The following is a 25,018-nucleotide window of genomic DNA, read 5'->3' as shown; positions in this document are numbered from 1 at the left end:
CAGAGTGATAATTAGCTACAAAAAATGGTTACTTTTGTTATTGATATCTAAAAATACTATTTGTAATTTCCGTAATTACCTTTGTTTAATAATTTTTTTTATATAAAATGTGTGGACCGCGAAGGTAAATTCATATCTTAAAACGGACCCCGAGCGAAACTAATTGGTGACCCCTGATATAGGCGAACGCGTTGGCCGACGCGTTCGCCCAATGTGTAGAACGGGCGAAATACCTACCGCCAACGCGCGAACGCCCGTTCTACACATTGGGCCAGCGCGCCGGCCAACGCGTCGGCCAACGCGTTCGCCTATATGTAGTGCCGATGTCGCAGCCGACTGGTTTAAATAGCCGTTCAATCAAACAGCTAGCCCTTTGACTGAACAACGCCATTCAATCACACGGCTATACGTCGTTTAGCCGACTTGTTGACTACAACGTTCAACACTACAGCTAGACGACGCTTAGCCAACTGGTTTAATGGCAAATTAACTAGTGCGACCATTAGCTAAATATGTAATTTCTGAGAATAGGAAAACTTTTTGTATTTTATTGAAAGATTATTCTCGGACTTTCTGTATTGTGTTTGTTTTTGTTTTGACGGGGGGCTGTGCCCCCCGGACCCCCCTTTCCGGTGGGGTGCGTCCATCCATTTCATAATCCCGTAATTTCTCCTCGAATATTTGTTGAAATTTTGATTCACTCGTATGTGCTCTGTGTATGTGCCTCTACAATTTTTGTCTCTTTATTAACACTTGTAACTTTAATTAACTACTTTCTTTCCGAAAAACAACCACAATATGGCGTCAACTAGCAGGTGTTTGTTGGTACAAACACCTGCTAGTTGACGCCATATTGTAAATAAAACGCACCTAGCGCCGCAGCGGTGCGCGCTGAACTACTTCAATTAGACGGCGGCTTTTGAATCAGCTGTAGTGTTGAACGTTTTAAGCGACTAAAATATTCAATATAAAAGCTAGACGTGTGATTGAATGGCGTTGTTCAGTCAAAGGGCTAGCTGTTTGATTGAACGGCTATTTAAACCAGTCGGCTGCGACACCGACATAAGATAAACATCATTAGTAACATGCAATTTGCAGCTTTAACAATTTCCTGTCATCTTGTTTTCTGCCATTTATTTACATTATGAGACATTATGTAAGTATGTTTTGTTGCGCTTTAACTTTTTGATCAATAATTTGACCATACTCATCCAGAAACTTATAATAGTTAGAATAACTCAGAAAGTTATAATAGATTACTCATTACTAGAATAACTAAGTAAAAACTAAAGTGATTTTAGTTTTATAAAACCTCTCAAATCTGTAAAACTTATTATTACATCATACAAATGAAAATTACCTGATGTTTGGGTATCTTAGAGCAGACTCGTTTTGTGTTCGATGCACTGGATGGGGGTGGAGGAGGTAGACCCACACCTTTGGACGACTGGAGTCGTGTCTTGACCACCTCGAGCGGACATGTTACCACTGCACCCGCAGTGCCAGCAATACTGAAATATGACATGAAATTTAGTGTTCAGGTTACAATAATTGAGGAGCTTGCGAACAAAACTGGACAATTCCACCAGAGTGCGAAAGTATATTTCTTTTTGAATCATCTTATCTTGACCCATCTGCGTCAATTCCTGTTAATATTGTCAATCAAAACCGTATAAAAAGGCTTTAAAAAGTCCATTTTCAAACAGAACTGGATTATTTCAGTAGTAGCGGTAGTAGTTGATACTGGTTTTTTAACTCCTGTGTAAAAAAAAAATCTGGCAGACTAATCCGGTTCTGTTCGCCAGCTCCTTAATTTATAGCAGAACAATGTATGTTTCCAAAAGAATTTGTTTTGTAAAAAAAAACAAAGGTGACAACTTTTATTATAAGTATGTTAAAGATTTGTAAGTAACAGTAATACTAAATGTGCAAAATTTTATGCAAATAAACAAGAGATTAGTCATCTAACTAACTTTTTATACAGGTACTATGAAATGTGTAAAGTTACATAATATTTGGAACTATTTCATAATTACTAACGCAATAATAAGAAAGATTTGCATTAAATATTAAAAGATAATTATGAGCAGGGCAATTACTATTTCATTAAAATGCAAAGAACCATTTTATTATATTACTTATTAGTAAAAATGATATTATTTTATAACGAAAATATAACTTCATTGAAATTGCAGCTAAGAGAGATTTTTTCTTCCATCACTATTTATAAATTGATTAAAAAGCAAATCAATTAAGAAGATATATTTTATTGCTTTTTCATTACAACTAAAATTAAAACAAAATGATCATCAATCAATGTCTTACTGTTTCACTTACATTCATATATCTTTATTCATAAAAATAAAAGTGAAAATATTAGAGTAAATGTTTTAAAAAATACTTTTAGGGTTCCGTACCCAAATGGTAAAATCGGGACCCTATTACTGAGACTTTGATGTCTGTCCGTCTGTCTGTCTGTCCGTCTGTCTGTCTGTCTCCAGGCTGTATCTCAAGAACCACTATAGCTAGACTTCTTCAATTTTCACATATAATGTATTTTCAATGCCGCTATAACAAAAAATACTAAAAACAAAATAAAATTAACATTTAAGGGTTTATGTTAACAAACCCATACAACAAACATGATTTTTTGGCCTTTTTGGTTCGTATTCTATAATGGCAATATGTAGACACTTGTATTTTTCACAAAATCCTCAATTATATTATGTGTATTTTAATATTTAATAATAAAATTAAATAATTAAGCATACAAAAAACACATTTTTTTCAATACTTTCACTACATAACGGTACTGAACCCTTTCAAGTGTGCGAGTCCGGCTCGCACTTGGCCGATTGTTTTACTTTTATTACCTAGCAAAATATCATCATAATGTAAATTATATTATTGTGACTATATTTAACACAATCTAGTAATATAATATAAATACAGAATAAATGTAATTAATTTACTGTAAAAAAACGGCCAAGTGCGAGTCGGACTCGCGCACGAAGGGTTCCGTACCAGCATAGAGCGAAAGTAGGCAAAAAATGTGTTTCTTGTATCATGTATTTGATTTTGTATCTCATAAAATATGCCTGAGTTTAGTTCTGAGGACTTCAAGTTAATGAGTAGAAAGAATAGTGTTATCTCCTAAAGCCAACAAGTAACGACCCTGATAGTTGTTTCTGTTGTAGATTTGTGTTGAATTTTAATGAATCTGCCGAGTTAAATGACCCGAAACGTAGAAATAAGGAGAAGTTACATGTTCAAATAAGTGTATAGTTCCGTAGATATTTACCCTCCAGCCACAAGATGAATCGCAGTATCCCTTTGAGACATTTTAGCGCCACCGCATTGATAACATGACTGCAAATTCAATGGTCTAAAAATAAACAAAAAGCACCACGACTGTACGAGCTACGATGTTATGAGAATTAATTATTCTCATTTATATCGAACTTTTTTGTAACTTCACAACACTTTTCGATTGTAATGAAACGAAAATAGCACAATTTCTAATAACAACGCAATAATAACAAGTTTTTTATGAACAACACAAAAAAATTGTATTTTTTTGGAACTTTGACAGTCGACTGCGCCGCAAGAAATTTACCGGAGCTCCGAGCTAGTGTTGTTTGCCACACTTCACGGTTGATGACGGACTAGAGTTGTACAAGTTGCGCCGGTTACGAATACCGGCTACGGATCTCGCAGTGTTCACGTGCGTCGTCAGTCAACTCGTCACACGTCACACTTTCTTTTCTATTTTTTAGATAGAGTCTGGCTAGCGAAAGAGACTGGAAAAAGGCGGCAAATTCAAAAAATCGACGTATAACAACCCTGTTTATAGCCGGAATTATAGTTTTAATCTACGAACTACGAATAATAAAAACTAAGAACCATTATTCATAATTCGTAGATCAAAATTATAATTCCGGCTATAGACATGGTTGTTAAACGTCGATTTTTTTAATTTGCCGCATTTTTCCAGTCTCATCTTTCGCTAGCCAGACTCTACAATATGTAAGCCTTATATAATATAATGAAATAAACTCTAAAGCAGTTTAACAGTGCGCTACATAAAGGAGAGCACCGGCACGGCCCGTCTCAGTGTGCTCACTCCTTAACATGTCTAATAAAAACCCTGGTCTTCCCATAGGCTTATATAGATGTTGGCTCAATGAAAATAAAAATAATATAAGGCGAAAAACTAAAAAGACGGTTGAAAGAATTTTTGCCCATAGGCCATAGATGTAGCTTTAGTAGCTTCGTGTGATAGACGCATGTGCGGCCGCGGCATAACTGTCATTCTATCAAAGTCATTGTCATATTAACATTTTGACATTTGACATGATGTTTTGAAAAAAATATAAAATTGCAGCTCTTTTCGTGCAGTGCGGGTTGCGTAATAAATTAACGAGTTTCTGCATTTAATAACAGTATAAAATGTATTCCACTTGCAGATTTGGATCCTTACTGTAACTATATTTCCATCCAATGTGATTTTTTTATTGTGACTCGCTTAACTAATCTCAAAAAAACTTTTCTAGCCGGGCGGTCGGCACTCGCCAAAAGCACACTCTGCCTGACCTACCCTACGATTATAAGGCATTGGAACCGGTGGTAAGCCGCGATATTATGAGCCTACACCATAGCAAGCACCATGCCACTTATGTGAACAATTTAAACGCGGCTGAAGAGAAATTAGCTCAGGCACAGAGCAAAGGTAACACATATTTGCTTATGTATTCTTGAATTAAAAAAATAAATATAATTACCGTATTTAATTCGTTTTTGTTAACAACAAGCAGAATTTCTATGACAGCAATTCAAGTAGGTAAGCCAAGATAACTTGACACTCGTTTGGAATAAACTCTATGCCCATTAGACTTTGGTACAAGCTTGCTTTACTAAAGTTATTAACTTAATGCAGTTTATTATCATATAATGATAAGTAATTATTTGAAAAATAAACCTTTAATATTTATGTAGAGAGATTCATTCATCTATATTAATCAAAGTGTTATTTCTTATAAGGTTTTATGTGCTACTGGCATGGCCAGTCTATTAAAAAACTTTTTCCAGGTGACATTGAAACAGTCATTAATCTGGCTCCAGCGCTCAGGTTCAATGGTGGTGGTCACATCAACCACACAATCTTCTGGCAGAATCTCTCCCCTAATGGTGGAAAACCCTCCGATGCCCTTTGTCAGGCAATTGAAAGGTAGAAAAGGCAATTTTTGAAACTTGAATACATTTGATTGAAACAATCTGATAAGGGTTTTTGATATTCTATTTACCACCAGGTGCCGCTTTGTAGCCTTAGGGTCTATCGTGTCAAACTGCCGTCATATGTCACAATAATATGCCTGTTTGATATACCCTAAGGCTAAATGTATAATAGTGGCACCTGGTGGCATATAGAATACTTAAAACCCTCATTATGCTTATCCTAAGAACCTAGATGAAAACACATTTTTTTTAATGAAATAAGCGGGCAAACAAGCAAACGGGCCACCTGAAAGCAACTTCTGTCGCCCATGGACACTCCGCATCAGAAGAGCTGCAGGTGCATTGCCGGCCTTTTAAGAGGGAATAGGGTAATAGGGGAGGGTAGGGAAGGGAAGGGAATAGTGGAGGGTAGGGAAAGTAAAAGGGTAAGGGATTGGGCCTCCGGTAAACTCACTCACTCGGCGAAACACAGCGCAAGCGCTGTTTCACGCCGGTTTTCTGCGAGAACGTGGTATTTCTCCGGTCGAGCCGGCCCGTTCGTGCCGAAGCATGGCTCTCCCACGTGAATATAAAACATATTTTAAATAAATATAAATATCAATAACACTTTTAATATATTCAATCCTCATCATTGTCATCCATGATTCAGTGAAAAATAAGTATACAGAGCCTATTGATTTCACACACTTACTTAAATATACATTTAATTATTTCAGGGATTTTGGATCAGTGGAAAACATGAAGAATCAGCTGGCAGCTGCATCTGTCGGCGTACAGGGTTCCGGCTGGGGCTGGCTGGGCTACAACAAGACCATGAAGAAGCTGCAGATTGCCACCTGCCAAAACCAGGACCCCTTGCAACCCACTACTGGTAACTGGCTTTTTGTAAGGCATGAATAGGATTTTTTTCTGGATGTGTATTTTCTAGACATTATGCTAGTAAAGTTAAGCTTTGCTCTGATTGTCATACAATATCTTAGGTTACATGGTATAATGTATATGGTAGTGTATCTTGTGACTAAGGTAGGGGTTTTCAAGTACTATCAAGCAGCCGCAGGAAGTAACAAGGGGCACCACAAAAACCAGGGCCCCCGTAAGGGCGACTGCCGCCTGTGTGCAAAAAAAGGATTTTGGCGCCCCTTTAGCAAAATTTTTGGGACCTTGGTTTTGGCGCCCCTATAGGATGGCGCACGTGTGCATTGCACTCATATGGGCCCTGACAAAAACACAAAATAATTTGGTTTACTTAAAATAAAAATAACTCTAATTGATCAGATCAAATATTGGGAACGGTCGTTAGTGTACCTGGTGAAGGTGGGGAACTCATAACAATCTTAGTTTTTTTTATTTTATTTTCAGGTATCATTCCTTTGTTTGGCATTGATGTCTGGGAGCATGCTTACTACCTGCAGTACAAAAATGTGAGAGCTGATTATGTTAAGGCAATATTCGATGTAGCAAATTGGCAAGATGTATCTGCAAGATACGAGAAGGCATTGAAGTAGATTGAAGTGAACTAATCTCAGCATTTTAAATATTAGTAGCGGAATGATGTGAGCATGGCTGTAGTGATTTCTTATCATCACATGGTTATTTGTGATGTTTTTTAAGTTTAATATATATGCACTGATATTATACTGTTATATACATTGCTGTTGTTTCATTTAAATAATTGGATTTTTGCAAAATGTGTATTTATTATGTTCGGGCCACACTAACGTCAAATGCCGTTAATTATCGCGTTGATGTTAGCCGTAGGTGTAGCCACAATTTAACGCGATAATTTTCAACGGCGTTTACAATGCCGTTTGCCGTTTGGCGATAGCGATACATCAAAGAGATTAACGCAAGAATTAATGCGATGAAGCGGCCACACTACGTATCGTCACTTTGCGTTGAGAGCCCGACGGGATCACACGTGTTGGCTTAGACTTGTTTGCATTTAAATCGCACGTTTTTTAATTTAAATACGTACTTTGGTTATGGAGTCTTCACTCCACTCTAGTTAAAAACGAGAAAGTAATTGCTTTATTTTGAGATTTTGCAAACCGAACCATGTTTGTGGGATCTGAAACCCAAAAGTAACAAGAATCGTGGAATGCAAAGTGATGCCTGACGACGAATAATAGAATTATCACCTTTTGAAGAAATTAATTAAAAAGATAAAAGCGACTTCAAAATTGTACGTAATTAAGAATTAAATCGCCCTACCTCCAAAACTACTGACCCATTTTGATGCAACTTGCACTATTCCCTAAGTTGAACAATATCTAGTACAACAAAAAAAGATTTACTAAAATCGCAATGATAGTTCCAGAGATATGCGAACACAAACATACATACTTACATACATAAATACCCACACTTTTGAAATATTTTGGCACATTTGTTCAGAAGCTGATAGATAGCCGAAAATTAGGCAGTTCTGGAATATGACATACATACGCGTCGAATTAATAACCTCCTTTTTTTGAAGTCGGTTAAGTAAAATCAACGCCGTTGGGCATTAAACGTTGACCGTTCAAGTGTAGCCACCCACTTTAACGCGTTAAAATTATCGCAATAATTGTCGCGTTGTTGGGCATTGACGTTAAACGTTAGTGTGGCCCGAACATAAGACCTAGGGATTCATATTGTTTAACTACTAATGTTAAAAAGTTGTAAAAAACAGGTTAAAATGAAAACACAGAAAGTTACAAAATATATAGTTTCTACGTAAATATTCTAAAACTTAAAACAAAAAACTAGCTTGTTTCAAAGGATCTAGATTCTAAAATCTAGATCAGTGGTCCCCAACTATTTTTCTTGCGGGCCACAGCCCACAAATATCATAGAGGAAAATAATACACGGTTAGGACGGCATTATTATACACGGGGCAAACATCTTTTGGTCTTGGTGTGGCGGGCCGCAACAAAATCTCTTTACGGTTAAAAAACAACGTTCCTTCTTCTTCAAAATTAACAATTAGAAATGGAAAAACATTGCACGACTTTCACGATGACTACATTATTTTGCCGGTGGGCGTGAATTTCAAAATGGTTTAACATCAAGCGGGCCACAAATAAAGTCCCGGCGGGCCACATGCAGCCCGCGGGTCGCGGGAGCATACGATAAAAGCGATCTATTAAGAGGAAATACACTTTGGCGTTTAGTGTTCACATTTAACATTATGCACTGGCTCAATCAATCAATCAATCAATAATGGATGACTTCATAAGTTCAAACACTATGCCTTGTTCTAAAAATTATAAAAAATAGCTGTCAATGTCAGAATATCAATAACAAAGACACTGACAGTTAGGTACAATTCGTTTCGGGAGGACTGAGAGGTTTTGTGATTAAAACAAATAATAAATTGCAATTAACTCCGTATTTATCTTATTTATTGTGCATTATCAACTTGAAGAACTTGTCGCGCTGCGTGTCCTTTATGTAAGTAGCTGTAATAATTGTTTTTTCTATGTCGATATAATACGCGACGAAAGGACGTCTGTTATTGATTTTTCTGTGGATTGGATAGAACTTAGCTCGCAATAAGTTTGTTGAATAAAACTCTCACTTATTTTATTACATTAAAGTCTGTATGCCTTATTTAACATTAAGTCATATATTTTCCATTGTAATATTGCTTGTTATGTCTAAATAATACAAGCGAAGATGCTAGAATTTTTTCTCACTATGAACTTGCGTTTTTTATAAAATCCATTGTCCAAAGTAAGGTCTACAGGAGCGATAAATATAATATGTGTAGTTAAATACAATGATAATACTTTTAATCATAATACAAAAACACAGTTATCAACATTTTAATTAAAAATGATCATTGACTAAGCATTCTTTATGAAAATAAAATATGTCCTTACATATCGCAATGAAAAATTGTTGCGATAAAGACGAGCTAGGAAAATCTAAACATGTTTTACAATAAGTTGTAGCCAAATCTTTAAAAAAACTGTCATCACTGCAAACTTATTACAGCAAAGACGGAACTGTTTGCCAAAATAAAAATATTATATGTAATGATTACTCTAATGGTTTATATTACTCAAAGCTATAATTACTTATAACTGAGGTATTTCTACCTAGAAATCCATAGCTTGGTGTTAATCAATTAAAAACTTGTTTATGTATGGGAAGTTTATTTTATAATTGGAAATTTAAATTACATCTTACATTGTCGAAGTACCAGTAGTTGCCATGGCTGAAATACAAGTGTTACTTTGTGGTAGACAAAGTTGTAGGTTACAAGAGGAAAATTGTTACTTTTTTCCCAAAAGCCTGTCAGAGGTTTTATTCCTGTGCATTGACTCTACTGTGGCATTAGTCTACAGGAAATAAGAACTGCATAATGATATTGGTCATCATCATTCTAAGCTTACAGGCAACAAGAACCAGCTGATTGTATTTTTGCAATATGGTTATAATAGAGTTTAGAGCGTCCGTGGCCTAATGGGTGGACCTTTGGTTCGCACTCTTAGAGGGTGCAGGTTCGAACCCGGGTGGAGGCATGTACTTATGAGACATTTTCTGATCACAAGTACATAATACCGACGCTTGTACGGTGAAGGAAAACATCGTGAGGAAACCCGCACATAGTTGGTCCCAGACGTATTGACTAGTTCTTTCCTCTGGACTAGGCCGACTATGATGCGAGAATGCCGTATGCGCTTGGGCAACCATACGGACATTTAAAAAATCTTGTTCCAGGCACTACAGTATTTGAGGAGTGGTTACTTTGCTCTGAAAAATACTGTATAAATCATCCATAACGGATGTAAAGGCCTAGCTTTTATAATAGAGTTTAAGAGACTAGAAGAGTTAAAATTCTCCGGTGTAGAATTATTGTCTTTTTTTCAAAATTTTATAAAATTAAAATCTAACTTTATATCACTATCATGTTATGGCGAAGTGTAGGCAACAAGGCACACACTCTTCTCTTAGGCTGTGTTCAAACCATCAAACCAAACTGACTGTCAGCCGCCGAAAGTCAGCGAATGGTACGCAGTTTATTGTATTTCCATACATATAAACTTTTTCGTTCACACCTAACCGACAGTACGTTATTACGCTAGGCGTAGGCGCTGACATTCGGCGGCCGATTAATATAGCACGTCACCACGCTCCGCGGACGCTGATGGCTACGTAGCTACGTCAGCTATAGCGTATAATAGCATACTGTGAACGAAAAATACCGTTTATTTTCACGTTCACAGTGAGCCTGCTGACTGTAAGCCGCCGAAGGCTTACAGTCAGTTTTGTTTGAACACGGCCTTAGGCCTTAGTTTATCTTGTTAAGTTGATCCATTAATGCTTGTTGAGATAATGTTAACCTACAATATGTTTTAATTTTAAAATTGGTAATTTAGTAACAAACAAAGCTGTCCATATTAGCCCAAATGATGGGGTTGGTTCTAGATGTGTTATCAGTACGGCGCCACACGCGACTAGGTGAATGCACCGCCTCGGTGATAATTATTAGGTATTCTAGGCTGTGCACTAGATTCCTGGAAAAACCTAAAATGTTAGACTTTGTTGGGTCGGATCTATGGTTTAAAACATATTATACCGAAGTTTCGCGGATTTTTTCACGTTGGGAATATTCGGTGGTTATTAATAGAACTAGATCATATTAACTTTAATGTAATGAAGAATTTAACATAAAATATAATATGAAATTCATGCCACAATCTTTATTAAATTAAAGTTATGTAGTCAATAATCACTAAGAAGATTAAGCATTCTTCTTAGTGAAAAGATACTAGGTAAAAAGACTGAACCATGTTTTTTTTTATGAAAGAAGGGGGCAAACGAGCAAACGGGTCACCTGATGGAAAGCAACTTCCGTCGCCCATGGACACTCGCAGCATCAGAAGAGCTGCAGGTGCGTTGCCGGCCTTTTAAGAGGGAATTGGGTAATAAGGGGGGGTAGGGATGGGAAGGGAAGGGAATAGGGGAGGATAGGAAAGGGAATTGGGCCTCCGGTAAACTCACTCACTCGGCAAAACACAGCGTAAGCGCTGTTTCACGCCGGTTTTCTGTGAGAACGTGGTATTTCTCCGGTCGAGCCGGCCCATTCGTGCCGAAGCATGGATCTCCCATGTTTAATAATTCAACAACTTTTGGTAAGTACTTCTTTTTGCAAATAAATAAATTATTATTATCAAATCTTTCTGAGTGCGGCAAAAAGACCTAAACATTGAATAATAATAATTGGTGGAACAATTCAGTCTTAAGAACAGAACTTCAGAAATCGATTTATCGGTTGACGGTTCTGTCCGTCTAACAAAATTATATTTTAAAGGTATGTATAATATAGTCATTGCTATTACAAAACAGCACTTGGTTCTAAAAATAGCTGATATCATCAAAATAGGTACGTTCTATAAAATTCGGTATTCTGTGAATGTTCAAATTGGATTAGAAGCTACGGGTGGTTTGTTTAGTATTTTATTAATTCGTACCTTCCATAACCTCAATGGTACCGCAGGGGACATGACGACCCTTCTAAATATTGAACATTCTTAGGGTCAGTTAGGGTGTAAACTGTAAGTATACGAAAAACCCGTAATGGTGGAGATATTTTCATAAGGGCATTTGTTTTACTGGCTTTTGCCCGCGGTTTCGCTCTCGTTAAGAAGTATTATTATGTTATACAATCTTTCGCCCCCTAATTTACCCCCTTAGGGGTGGAATTTATCCAAATCCTTTCTTAGTGGATGCCTACGTCATAACATCTACCTGCATGCCAAATTGCAGCTCGATCCGTCCCGAGTTGTGCGTTGATAGATCACTATAATATCAGTCAGTCAGTTACCTTTGAGTTTTATATACTAACATAAAATATATTTAGATTACGGAAAGAAGCAGTAACTTGTGTTTGATTGGCTACTGCATCTAAAATGGGTGTTTCAAAATATCTTACATATTATATTATACAGTAAGTACATTTAAAAAATCTTTACTGCTTTAATGTACCTACCCTGTTTTACTATGGCAATTGAGACGACTTTTCGAGGTTCTAATGCGACAAGCCAGGCTTCTTAATGTGCCTAGAAATGACATAAAATACTAAACTGTTCTTTCAAAATAATAAGGTTAAAAGAATTGTATTTAATAGCATCATGATCACCCATATTCCTATGGCTACCTCGAACGGGTCTGCCGCGGTTTCAAAAAACATTTAACATTTTAATCCGCATAAGTTATAGTAACTTCAAGCCCTTTAAATTTTTCTATAAAAGTTCAACTTCGAGTAGTTTTAGTATTTTGCTGAGTTAATGAGTGGTTTTCGTGCTAACCGATCATATAGTTAATGGCTCGTGAAGCATCAAGTACCGAATAAATTAGTATAGGCGAAGTTGTACAGGTAAAATTGCTGGTTTTAGAGGGATTTGTATGCTAAAGTTGGAATAAATACTACAAACATGTAGGTTGTGATATAGTGCTATAGTCCTATTAAACAGTAGTGTATTCAGTGGTTGAGGAATTTATTTGCTTACGAATAAACGATGCATATAGGCGTTGTACCATGATAGGTAACGTGGATTGTGCAAAGACAGCTCCGCAGTCAGTTTTCTAAGCCACTTTATGACCAAGGCTTTTTGTATACAAAACACACATTTGACAACTTAACGCTCCGCTTCGCAGTCGCCTGGTCGCGTAGGTTTGGCCTAAGCTTTAATCTTTATTTTCTATATACCGGCATTGGTTTAGCTTCCGAAAACGCCACTGATTTTAGTGGCGTAAACTAAAATTAATCTTTTACTTAAGAGCTCACCTGACTCTAAAAATCAAACATCGTCCTTCTCTCTTCACACTCACGCCCGTCTTTCATATGCCAGGTGAAAAAGGACGGCGCGGAATCATCGCCGAGTTAGTTTCACTTGAATAAAAGACGAACTATAATGATTATGAAAAAAGTGTTTTGAGCAAATTTAGGTTTTATCAATACCTTTTAAGATATTGAAAAACATTAAAGAAAAGACAGCAAACTTCGAAGATCCAAGCAAAAATGTGTCTAAAACAAGGTTATTTGTAAAAAAGAAACTATCGAGCATTTTTTGAGTAATCGTGTTTTCGTCTTGAGCATTTAATCTTTATGAACTGAAGTTACTTGTGTCAAAAAATCAGTTTTCTAGACCTTACAGATTTTGAGATCTAGGTTAAAGTATGTAGTCAAGTTAGGGTCATATGGGCTCTTAAAGCGCTTACAGACGAACGGCACTTGTCGACAGCACGCGTCGACTGCCGTCGAAAAGTGTCAAAAAACAAACAATGAGAAAAAATCCAGCGACTGCCGTCGACAAGTGCCGTTCGTTAAGAAGCATTAATCGACTTCACCAATACACAACTACACAATCTACACATTTAGCTAGAGTTACGTAGACACGGTGTGTGTTAAACTCTCAAAGACAAAAGTTCCATTCCAATTATTTTTCTGAAGCTTCAAGTTTCTACTTAAATCGAAGTCTGCGACGCGTCCCACGCAAAAATAAGAAAAACACATTATTTTTCGTTACCTCAACAAAGTTTTTCGTTTCAGATGCTGATTGAATACTGAGTGAGGGCGGTATAAACGGGTAAGTACCTGGTTGAAATTATATTATGACGAAAATAGAAATTATATAAGAGAAAATTGTGCTAATAGTATAGCACTTACTGTAAATTTCAATAATAGAACTAGGATTTTACAAAGCTATAGGTTTACTTAATGACTTATCTTTATAACATTCTGCCACCATAAAGTTTTTTTTTTTGTAGTAGCTATGGACGCTTCACACCACGTCAGTCTGGCCCCGTGCTAAGTACCTGAAGGACTTGTGTTACAGGTACCAGACAACGGAAATATATTTAATACTTTTATACTATACATATATTTAAGATTTTTATTATATGATACACATATTTAATACACATCCATGACCCAGGAACTTTGAAAACTTTTTGTTCCGTCGGCGGGATTCGAACCCGCGACCCCCGGCTTGTATTACCAACGCGCTCACCACTGAGCCACAGAGGTCGTCATAAAGTTCTTTATTAACCCCCGACAAAAAAGAGGGGTGTTATAAGTTTGACGTGTCTGTCTGTCGTTCTGTCTGTCTGTCTGTCTGTCTGTCTGTGGCATCGTAGCATCCAAACGGGTGGACCGATTTTGATCTAGTTTTTTTTGTTTGAAAGCTGACTTCATTGAGAGTGTTCTTAGCTATAGTTCATCATCATCAGCCTGCTCCGTGCTGAAAAATCGCGGTTCATCTGGTTCGTGAAGGGCCGATTAGCAACTTGCAGTCGTTTGGTGGGCTTTATTGCATTCTAGTTCGTGATATTTATGAATATTTACACATCAATGGAAAGTTGACCTGTTGTTGCAGCATCACCTGGTAATCAATAGGATACCCAACTCCTCACCAATTTAGAGCAACGGTTTTGTGTTTGGGCTCATTTGAATTGCTACAACTAGTAAGACGTAGATAACCAATAAATTTTTGCATGCTGCTGCTGCAGCATCACCTGGATTCTATAGCAGCCGAGCTCCATATGAACCCAAAGTGGAGGTTTCATGTTTGGACTCATATTGACGGCCTCATCCAAAAGGACATTCGTAAATGGTATTCATTGGGATATAATATGATCCTGTTGATAGGAATTATTCTGCACTATAACCAACACAAGTTTAAAAAGCATGAAATAAAATAAAATTAAGAAATTTAAAAAACCCCCGCCAAACAACTTTAAAAAGTAATGAAATAATATATTTTACTGACTTTAAGTTTAAATAATTCCTAAGTGTAAAGTGATATTTTAGTCCATAATTGTTGTCAAGGTGTGTCGGGGGACCGCTAATGTAGATGTTTGATTTCACATAACATTATAGTTTAAGGGTCAGTTCACAGCGAACCGAATCGAGACAATCAGTGACATGGCGATACAAAATGCAAAATACACTGTTTGCGGTCCCGGGACACACCGTGACAACAATTATGGACTAAAATATCACTTTACACTTAGGAATTATTTAAACTTAAAGTCAGTAAAATATATTATTTCATTACTTTTTAAAGTTGTTTGGCGGGGGTTTTTTAAATTTCTTAATTTAATTTTTTTATTATTTCCGATTTCCATCACTAGTAAATATCGCTCTCATTGGATCCTGGAAGGATCAGGCATCTTAAGCGAAAACTGAAAAATGGTCCAATACCTTTACATGTAGAGTTCCTATCATGGACGACGAGTTGATACAAAACCAAAGCAGATTTACACAGTTTTCGTACAGGTATAGAATACAGATAGAAAATTACAATTTCAATTAGTCATTTGGTTTGCCAGCTAGACTTATTAAAACAAGATGACGTTCACAACTGCGTTTCGCCAGAATTCGTTTATTGCGCGGGAACCGTACATTTTTCAGGAATAAAAGTATCTTAAGTCCTCTCCCGGGACTTACAAGTATCTGCATATCAAATTTATGCTAATTTGGTTCAGCAGTTTGGGCGTGACGAGGTAACAGACAGACAGAAACAGTTTCAAATATAATATTTGCACCTCCATCGTGGGTATCGCAGATACAATAGATTTTCAATTGTTATGCTGCCGCTTGGGGATTGATGAGTTAGTATGGACTATGGATACACGTATAGAAGTTATGAAATTGCAGGGCAACCATTTTTTTTTTAATTTTCCCATTTCTATGAATCCTTCGCACAAAACAATGTTTTTCAGGGGAAAACGATGATCATGATTATTAATTTTAGACGTGGGAGAGCCATGCTTCGGCACGAATGGGCCGGCTCCATCGGAGAAATACCACGTTCTCACAGAAAACCGGTGTGAAACAGCGCTTGCGCTGTTTCACGCCGAGTGAGTGAGTTTACTGGAGGCCCTACCCTATTCCCTTCCCTACCCTCTCCTATTCCCTTCCCTTCCCATCCCTACCCTCCCCTATTACCCTATTCCCTCTTAAAAGGCCGGCAACGCACCTGCAGCTCTTCTGATGCTGCGAGTGCCCATGGGCGACGGAAGTTACTTTCCATCAGGTGACCCGTTTGCTCATTTGCCCTCTTAGTTCATTAAAAAAAAAATTAAAAAATTGCAAAGAAACCATCAAACAAAGGCTTCGATGTATCAACATCACTCGTGAGTCGTGAGGTGACTGATCGGCGGATGGGCTCGCAGGGCGTTTGTTGGACGAATATAGAACAGGTCGAATTTCCGACCTTCTTGCGGGGATATTAAAGTGATTATGATTTATAACCCCATATATGGGTGGGTGGATTACATAAGAAAGCATTATCTAAAAGCCCTATGTTAAATTATAGCTCGATTTTCTAACGTCACCTAACCTATCCAATACTTATGCCATTCGCTCTTCATGAACTCGCGACCAAAGCAGAGGGGTGAATATCTGAACCTACCACATAATATGATTCCTTTAATCTTCTTTTCTTGGTGTATGATCTCCTTTGATGCAATGAATAATTATTATTCAGTGAAGGATTCATAATAATATAATGAATCATGATTCAGTATAAGATTCATCAATTGTTACCTACGCTTATTTATACTTTCCCTTATTACTATGTGCCTCGGTAATAGCTTAACATTAGATGTCTGTTCACCTTCACTGTTTTGCTGTGTGTAAAATATACTACAAAATTCTTATTGCTATACACTTTTAACGCTCAATTATTTAATATATTCCCTCGCATCTGTAGGCCTACTACGAAACCGTATTTTGATTTGATTGAGATTAAAACAATCGGCTGAGAAGCCGCGTCCTGCTCTAACAACGTCAATACACGTTTGTTAGAGTGGGACGCGGCATTATCGTACGATTGTTTGAGTCTTAAAACGGTATCGTGGTACGGCCCATGTAACGACATACGGAGTCATAACTCAGCCGTCAACAGTTTGGCTCGAGCCGAGTTTCTGTCTCACCGGCTTTGTTCGGCAAATTAATTCCTCCACTCTCCAGTTATATACAGCCCCCGTAGACAAGTGGCAAAACGCTAACGCTAACGCTAGCGCTAGCGCTACAAAATGTATGGATTTGACATTAGTATTCGCTAGCGAAGCGATGACTTATGTCAAATCGCATACATTTTGTAGCGTTAGCGTTAGCGTTAGCGTTAGCGCTTTGCCACTTGTACAGAATACTCGAGAATACGTTCTAGAATCTTGAAGTCGTTTTATAGAATGCTTTTTTGCTATGATGAAATCAAATTATTACTTTATCTAGAAATAGATGACGCCCGCAACTCCGTTGCGACTAAATTAGTTTATAACGCGTGAACCGTACATTTTTTCAATACTAAAAGTATCTTATGTCCTTTCTCGGGACTCAAAGTACCTCCATACCAAATTTCAGAAAAATCGGTTCAGCGGTTAGGGCGTGAATGTAACAGACAGACACACCTGCAAACCTTCAAGAAGAGAGCGTATTCCCTCTTAGAAGGCCGGCAACGCACCTGTAGTTCTTCTGATGTTGCGGGTGTCCATGGGCGGCGGTAGCTGCTTTCCACCAGGTGACCCGTTTGCTCGTTTGGTTATTTTATATAAAAAAAACCTTAGCATTTATAAAATTATTATAGAAGTATGGATTGCCAATAAGTATCTTTTAATTAAAAGGAAAAGCTGATGGACTGGTACATTACCGCAGAGGCACTTCAATTTGGGAACTAAAAATTTCGCACACATCCTACTAATATCCTACTTCCTACTAATATTATAAAGGCGAAAGTTTGTTTGGATGTATGGATGTATAGATGTATGGATGTATGGATGTTTGTTACTCTTTCACGCAAAAACTACTGAACGGATTTTAATGAAACTTTACAATAATATAGCTTATACATCAGAATAACACATAGGCTACAATTTTAACCGACTTTCAAAATGGGGGCGGTGTTATGTTCGTTTTCTTATGTTCAACGATTACTCCGCCGTTTGTTAACCGATTTTCAAATTTTTTCTTTTGGTATATAGGGTATCATCCCAATTTGGTATTATATTCACAAAAGTGGTGATTTAATGAAGGATCCAATCGAGGGAACTCCTCAACATTTATAGGGAAACTTGTGGTGACTTCGGTTTTGTGAGAAGTATTCTAAGCATATGCTACCAACAAGTAAGATTTTGCACCGAGATATACCTGGTATACCGTGGTTCGGAAGGTGCTAAGAGAACTCCTGATTCTTTATAGATGCAAGTTTGGAAGTTTCGGCGTTGTCTTAAGAACGGAAAGCATAATATGCTACTATGCAAATTACATTTATCATCATCATCATCATCATCATCATCATCATCATCATCACTACCATATTATACCATACAGCGTCCCATGGTTATGACTTATGAGCCTATAATGGTACTTTTCATAGTCTTTTAGATCGAGACTCGAGTTTGTCAAGCGATGATTAAAAAAAATCTATACCTACCTAATATTATAAACCTGAAGAGTATGTTTGCTTGAACGAGTTAATCTCAGGAACTACAGATCCGATTTAAAAATTTTTTTCAATGTTAGATAGCTCATTTATCGAGTAAGACTATAGGCTAAGACTAATACGACCGACGAAACTCAGGAAAATGTGGGAAAAACGGGGGAAATATTAGAAATTACGAACTACTGGAGCAATTTTTATGGCAATATTTGGCACAGATATAGAGTAGATCAAGTGAAGGGAGTAGGGACATAAGAGCTATTTTTTTTATGGGAAAATGTACGGTTTTCGTAAAATTCCTAATTTACGCGGGCGAAGCCGCGCGGGACATCTAGTATTCTATCCACAAAAAAGGTTTTGTAAATTCCACGCATGAGGGTGCTAAATATGAAAAGAAAGTAAGTAAAGATAGTATGCTAGTTATGTTAAAGTATAGTTAATACTTACAACATAATTCAAAAAACTCAAACTCAAACTTTTTATTCAGAATAAATTTTTGCAAATATTCTCTGAACGTCTACATGATGCCTACCACCGGTTCGGGAACTAACCCGGCGAGAAGAACCGGCGTAAGAAACTCGCACGGGGCCCACTTCTTTACCAAAAAAAGTGAGAAAAAATTAATCTTTTAAAATAAGGTTTACAATGTTGTAACTTAAAATTATATATACAATGTCAACATACATACATAATTGTAAGTCATAAAATATTACGTAGAAATAGCCTTGTAAGCAGCCATCCTACTCCCAAGATGTGCCATCGTTTATGAAATCATTGACCTTATAATAGGCTTTGGCACACAAACGCTTTTTGACTACTTTTTTAAATTTATTAATGGAAATATTTTAAACATTTTCTGGGATTTTATTGTAAAGGCGTATACATTGACCTTTAAAAGATTTATTAACTTTACTAAGTCTGATCACCGGTATTTCTAGTTTATACTTATTTCTAGTGTTTCTTCCGTGACTGTCACTTTTGGTTGTAAATTTACTAAGATTCTTTCTAACATATAATACATTATCCAAAATGTATTGAGAAGCAACAGTTAGAACCAATTTCTTTAAACTTTTCTCTCAGAGATTCAAAAGCTGACATTTTATAAATTGAACGTATAGCTCGCTTCTGCAGCACAAAAATCGTATTAATGTCGGCAGCGTTTCCCCATAAGAGGATGCCATACGACATTCTACTATGAAAATAACTGAAATATACTAGTCTTGATGTGTCTTCGTCAGAAATTTCCCGTATTTTTCTGACTGCGTAGGCTGCAGAACTGAGCCTATCTGCAAGATTGGCAATATGAGGATCCCACTGTAATTTACTGTCTAGTGTAATGCCTAAGAATACAATGGTGTCCACCAAATCCATCTTCTCATCATTTAATAGTATATTGGTTTTAACTTGCCTAACGTTGGGCAAAGTATATTTTAAACATTTAGTTTTCTTAGAATTTAGAAGTAAGTCATTAACGTTAAACTAATATACTATTTTTGAGAGAGCACTATTTACCTCGTCGTAATTTGACTGTTGTCGCTTCACTTTAAAAGTAAGTGAAGTGTCATCAGCAAAAAGTACTATCTCATTATCCTTAACAAGATAAGGAAAGTCATTTATGTAGATGAGAAAAAGAAATGGACCTAAAATGGATCCCTGTGGGATGCCTAATTCTATTTTGGTCCCATTGGACCTTTTACTATTAATGTCAACCCTTTGAGTTCTATTTTTGAGGTAAGATGTCAAAAGGTTGAGTGCCGAGTCCCTAATGCCATAATGGTGCAATTTCCTGATCAATGTAGCATGCTCAACACAGTCAAAAGCCTTGGAGAGGTCGCAAAAAAATCCCTAGGGCATCTCGCGAGTCCTCCTATGCTTCAAATATACTATAAAGAAGACCTATACCAGCATCCGTTGTGGATCGACCCTTAGTAAAACCATATTGATTATGGTGCAATAAATAATTAAAGTTAAAATGTAATAGTAACTGATTTAAAATTATTTTTTCAAATATTTTACTTAGAGTCGGTAGAATCGATATAGGCCTATAATTTGTGGGATCAGATTTAAGCCCCGCATAAATTAAATAAAGGTACTACCTTACTGTGCTTCATCAAGTCAGGAAAAACACCACTCTTTATGCAGTCATTAAAAATCATTGATAGATGAGAAGCTATGATGTCAATTATCGATTTGATAATTTAAGTAGACATGCCCCAGAGATCAGTAGTGTCTTTAATATTTATTAATTTAAAAGTATCAATGATATCTTTGGGGACAATGTCTCTAAACCTAAAATTGACATTACATTCCTTTACATTATCTCTGAGTAGTTTTTCAGCAGCTGCAGGTGAGGAGTTTAAATTGTTTGTAGCTGAGACCGGAATGTCAGTAAAAAATTTTTCGAAGACCGTCGCAACCTTATGATCATTGGTTATCTTTTTATTTTCAAAATAAATTTCAAAATCGGAGTTACGACGGGTGACATTTCCAGACTCTTCAGCTATTACTTTCCAAGTAGTTTTAATTTTATTTTTCGAATTTGTTTTGAATTTATCACTAGTATTCATGGATTTTTCATCATACAATTCATATAATCTTTGCCTGCTTATTTTAATTCCTGTAGTTGCCCATACTGTAAAATTATTATTATTTTTATGGCTATTTCTAACCGTTCTAGGAGTGAATACAGTATTAAATTGGGTTCTTCTTTTTTGCACATCTACTTTTCGGGTAGATGTGCAAAAAAGTCAAGACGTTTTTTTAAACAGTAATTTAATTTAAAAATAGAAATAATTGAAATTTAACAGCAAAAACAACATTATTATGTTTTAAAGTGAACATCTTACCTACCAGTGCAATAGTCTCCTATATTTTTCAAGATTTTAAATATCAACAACCACTATCAACCATCACTTGCACTATCACCCACTGACTTATAACTACAATAGTTCTGTCAGAATGGAATCCATCAAACAGTCCTTGGAAGAAATGACTGTTATGTTTCAATCACGAATGGAAGCCTTCCAGCAGGATCTTCAGTCTGCAACTGATAATGGCATGGGTCCTGCCGACAAACTCAGTAGAGAATTCTACTCATTCAAAGCCTTTGTTGTAAGTTCTCTTCAAACTTTACAATCACAAGTGCAAATGCTGCATGATCTAAATGATCATATGGAGATGAGAAGTCGAAGAAAAATTCTATTACTTCATGGTGTACCAGAAGGCGGCAGTGATGTTCTTGTTTCTGTTTCCAATATTATTAAAAACCATCTGAAGCCAACTGATCTTGACTCTTCATGCATAAAACATTGTAATAGACTTGGTAAGCAAAACAAAGATAAGCCCAGACCTATACTGGTAAAGTTCAAGGAGATGTCATCCCGCTCCAAGATTTGGAATTTGAAAACCAACTTAAAGCAAACGGGTATTACAATGTCAGAGTTTTTAACCAGAAGACGTCATCAAATATTTGTTTCTGCCCGTCAACATCTTGGTGTCAATAAGTGCTGGACAAAGGACGGTAAAATTTTTGCTATTGGTCCTGAAGGCTCCAGACATCATATTCAGAACATGGCTGACCTCGAGGCTATAAAGAATATTGCTCCAGTTCCAGTGCCAAATAGCCAGATAGCACCTCAATCTCAAGCCGGGGTAACCATTGATCGAGCTGCACCTAGAACCAAACGCAATGTCATTAAAGCTAAGTAATATGCAGTAGCTCAATATTATTATCATAAAATAATCACCTGCTTACCTTGCTTATTTGCTGTATTGCGCTATTTATCTCAGCCTTGTAGTGCTTTATTCTTGTTGCTTGGTTTTTGTTTGTATTTTGATTGCACGCTTATAAAATAGCTTAACATCATAGTGAGTACTATGTTATGTTTTTAAATCAGTTCTGATTATGTTAAATTGAAGGTACTCAATTTAATGCTTAATGCAGGTATTACTGTTTATTTTAAATGTTTAAATACAATATATTTTGCTAAAAGACAAAGTGCATGGTTAGTGTAATAATTTTAATTGTCATGTGTCAGTTGTCACTTGTCAGAGTTGTCAGTTGTCACCTATTGAGGTGACAACTGACAACAGTGACAGATGTGGAAAAAAACTTGTGGTTAAGATAAAGCTTTATTCAACTTTGTTAATTATATTTTGCTTCTGCTGTCACTGGTGGTATTGCATGTAATCACAAATCTTAATAGTTAATTGCTTTACATAGCAAAAAATAGAATAAGTGTATTGGAATAATATTTATTATTATTATTATTTTATTTTTATTTATTTATTTAAGTTTATATTATTTTAATATTATAGTACATTTTAAATTATTTATTTACTTATTTTTTATTTTATAGAATAAATAGTGAATAACCTACATAAACATGAATCTTATTAACGATAATAATATGAATGAATACTTCTCTTTCTCTTCTAGCGAATCTGGCGATGAAAGCTTCTACAGTACACATTCACTTAATTTGAATGATACGCTTTCGGCTGCATTTGATGATGTGAAAAAGAACTTAAATGTCATTCACTTTAATGCTCAAAGCATCCCAGCACATTATGCAGACATGCTTGCTTCATTCGAGTCACTGAGTATAGATGCCATCCTAGTATCAGAGACCTGGCTAAAACCCTGTCTTCCCTCAACTAGTTATAGTATACCTGGTTACCAACTAATACGAAATGACCGAGTAAGCAGGACTGGTGGTGGGGTTGCTATCTATTTACGATCTCACATTCCTTACAAAGTTGTAGCAACATCCGATCAGTCCTCCTGTGATCTCGAGTACATTCTCGCAGAATTATCACTGTCCCACACCAAAATTCTAATTGGAGTCTTCTACTGTCCCTCTTTGCATATAAACTATTTCTCTCTTTTTGAAAATATCTTGGAAACGCATTCACCAGCCTACTTACATACAATAATTATGGGGGATTTCAATACTTGCATGATTAAGGATAACAGTAGATCCAGAAAATTTAAAGCTATCCTTGACAGTCAAAACTTACACATGATACCACTGCAAGCTACCCACTGTGCACCAGGTTGCTCGCCATCTCTGCTGGACTTAATGGTGGTGTCTTCGCCGAACTATGTCACCAAAGGAGGCCAATGTTCGGCAGACATTTTTTCCTACCACGACATTATTTACTTGTCGTATAATATACGGCCACCTAAGGTTAAACCTACCATCAAATTCCAGCGTAACTTTAACAAAATGAATCAGGATTTAGTTTTAGAGGATGCCCAAAAAATTGATTGGTCCAATGTGTTCGAGACTGATGATATTGACATAAAGGTTGAGCTCTTCAATGAAAAAATTGTTGAACTTTATGACAAACATGCTCCGATCAGGCCATTAAAAATAAAACACCTTCCTGCACCTTGGCTCACTGAAGAAATCAAAACATTAATAGCACAAAAACATTTAGCAAAATCTAAATACAAAAAAAGTGGCACAGACGAGCACCGTGAGAGGTATTTAAGGTTGAGAAATCGTTGCAACAAGACTGTTAGAGATGCACAAAGACGCCATATTCACACTTCTCTTGACAAAAGTGACCCTGCTAAAATCTGGAAATTCCTCAAGACCCTAGGCGTTGGTAAAAATAATGATTCCTCCTCAACTCTGAACAACATAGATATTAATGTCCTAAATAGCCAATTCACCTCCCACAATACACCTCTTGATCCTAATTCTAAATCACAATTGATACATTTACTCTCATCCGCGCCTACACCTGATTATCCTCCCTTCCTTTTCAACCGAGTTACTGTGGAAGAAATAAAAAAGAATATCATGGCCATTTCATCGAATGCAGTTGGTGACGATAACATAAGCAGAAAGATGGTTACGTTAGTTATAAATGAAATCGCACCTATCATAATGCACATTTTCAACTTTTCCATTGAGAATGGCGTTTACCCGTCTATCTGGAAAAGGGCACAAATTATTCCTTTGCCTAAAAAAAGTAAACCCGCATTGCCAACTGATTTTCGCCCGATTTCGATTCTGCCGTTCTTGTCAAAAGTTCTGGAAAGGTCAATCCAGCAGCAGCTATTGACTTTTATAAATAAAAACAGTCTTCTTAGCATATTCCAATCCGGTTTTAGACCAGGCCATAGCACTGCCACTGCACTAGTCAAGGTCACAGATGATATAAGATCTGCTATGGACAATAAACAGCTCACTTTACTTGCCCTTCTAGACTTCAGCTGTGCCTTTGATTGCGTTGACCATGATATTCTTTTAGCTAGACTTAAGGCTCTCAATTTTTCGCCTACAGTCCTCGGTTGGTTCCGAAGCTACCTTGGGGGGCGTCGACAGCGTGTTCG

General features: G+C 36.6%; 3 protein-coding genes and 1 long non-coding RNA gene across 6 annotated transcripts in view; 2 read left to right on the top strand and 2 right to left on the bottom strand.

The window, feature by feature from the left end:
- Nucleotides 1-3,681, bottom strand: part of LOC121735211 (mitochondrial carrier protein Rim2) — a 30,880-nt gene extending 27,199 nt beyond the window's left edge. For 2 of the 3 annotated variants that reach the window (XM_042125946.1, XM_042125947.1), the window contains exons 1-2: nt 3,302-3,679; nt 1,361-1,511 (exon numbers count right to left, since the gene is read on the bottom strand). In XM_042125946.1, coding sequence (XP_041981880.1) covers nt 1,361-1,511; nt 3,302-3,342 — 192 coding nt within the window. In that variant the 5' untranslated portion in view covers nt 3,343-3,679. Of the gene's footprint in view, nt 1-1,360; nt 1,512-3,301 lie in introns of all 3 variants that reach the window. The other variant, XM_042125948.1, reaches the window with a different exon arrangement.
- Nucleotides 3,682-4,362: 681 nt separating this feature from the next.
- LOC121735212 (superoxide dismutase [Mn], mitochondrial) lies at nt 4,363-6,884 on the top strand. Its single transcript, XM_042125949.1, has 5 exons — nt 4,363-4,481; nt 4,554-4,729; nt 5,089-5,227; nt 5,952-6,106; nt 6,595-6,884. Exons 1-5 carry the CDS (start codon nt 4,450-4,452, stop codon nt 6,738-6,740), a joined length of 648 nt encoding a protein of 215 aa, XP_041981883.1. The 5' UTR covers nt 4,363-4,449; the 3' UTR covers nt 6,741-6,884.
- A 1,659-nt stretch (nt 6,885-8,543) lies between these two features.
- The window catches only part of LOC121735619 (kinesin-like protein unc-104), a 103,983-nt gene continuing 87,508 nt past the window's right edge, over nt 8,544-25,018 (top strand). The window contains exons 1-2 of the mRNA XM_042126501.1: nt 8,544-8,668; nt 13,779-13,815. The gene's annotated coding sequence lies outside the window, so the exon portion shown is untranslated. The remainder of the gene's footprint in view (nt 8,669-13,778; nt 13,816-25,018) is intronic.
- Nucleotides 21,810-22,726, bottom strand: LOC121735621. Its single transcript, XR_006036891.1, has 2 exons — nt 22,427-22,726; nt 21,810-22,345 (listed from the first exon to the last, which is right to left on the bottom strand). It is a non-coding gene; the product is annotated as an uncharacterized LOC121735621 (long non-coding RNA).

The sequence above is a fragment of the Aricia agestis genome, chromosome 17 (genome assembly GCF_905147365.1).
Source record: "Aricia agestis chromosome 17, ilAriAges1.1, whole genome shotgun sequence".
In the NCBI taxonomy this organism is placed as follows: Eukaryota; Metazoa; Arthropoda; class Insecta; order Lepidoptera; family Lycaenidae; genus Aricia; species Aricia agestis.
This window is presented reverse-complemented; position numbering and strand designations above follow the sequence as displayed.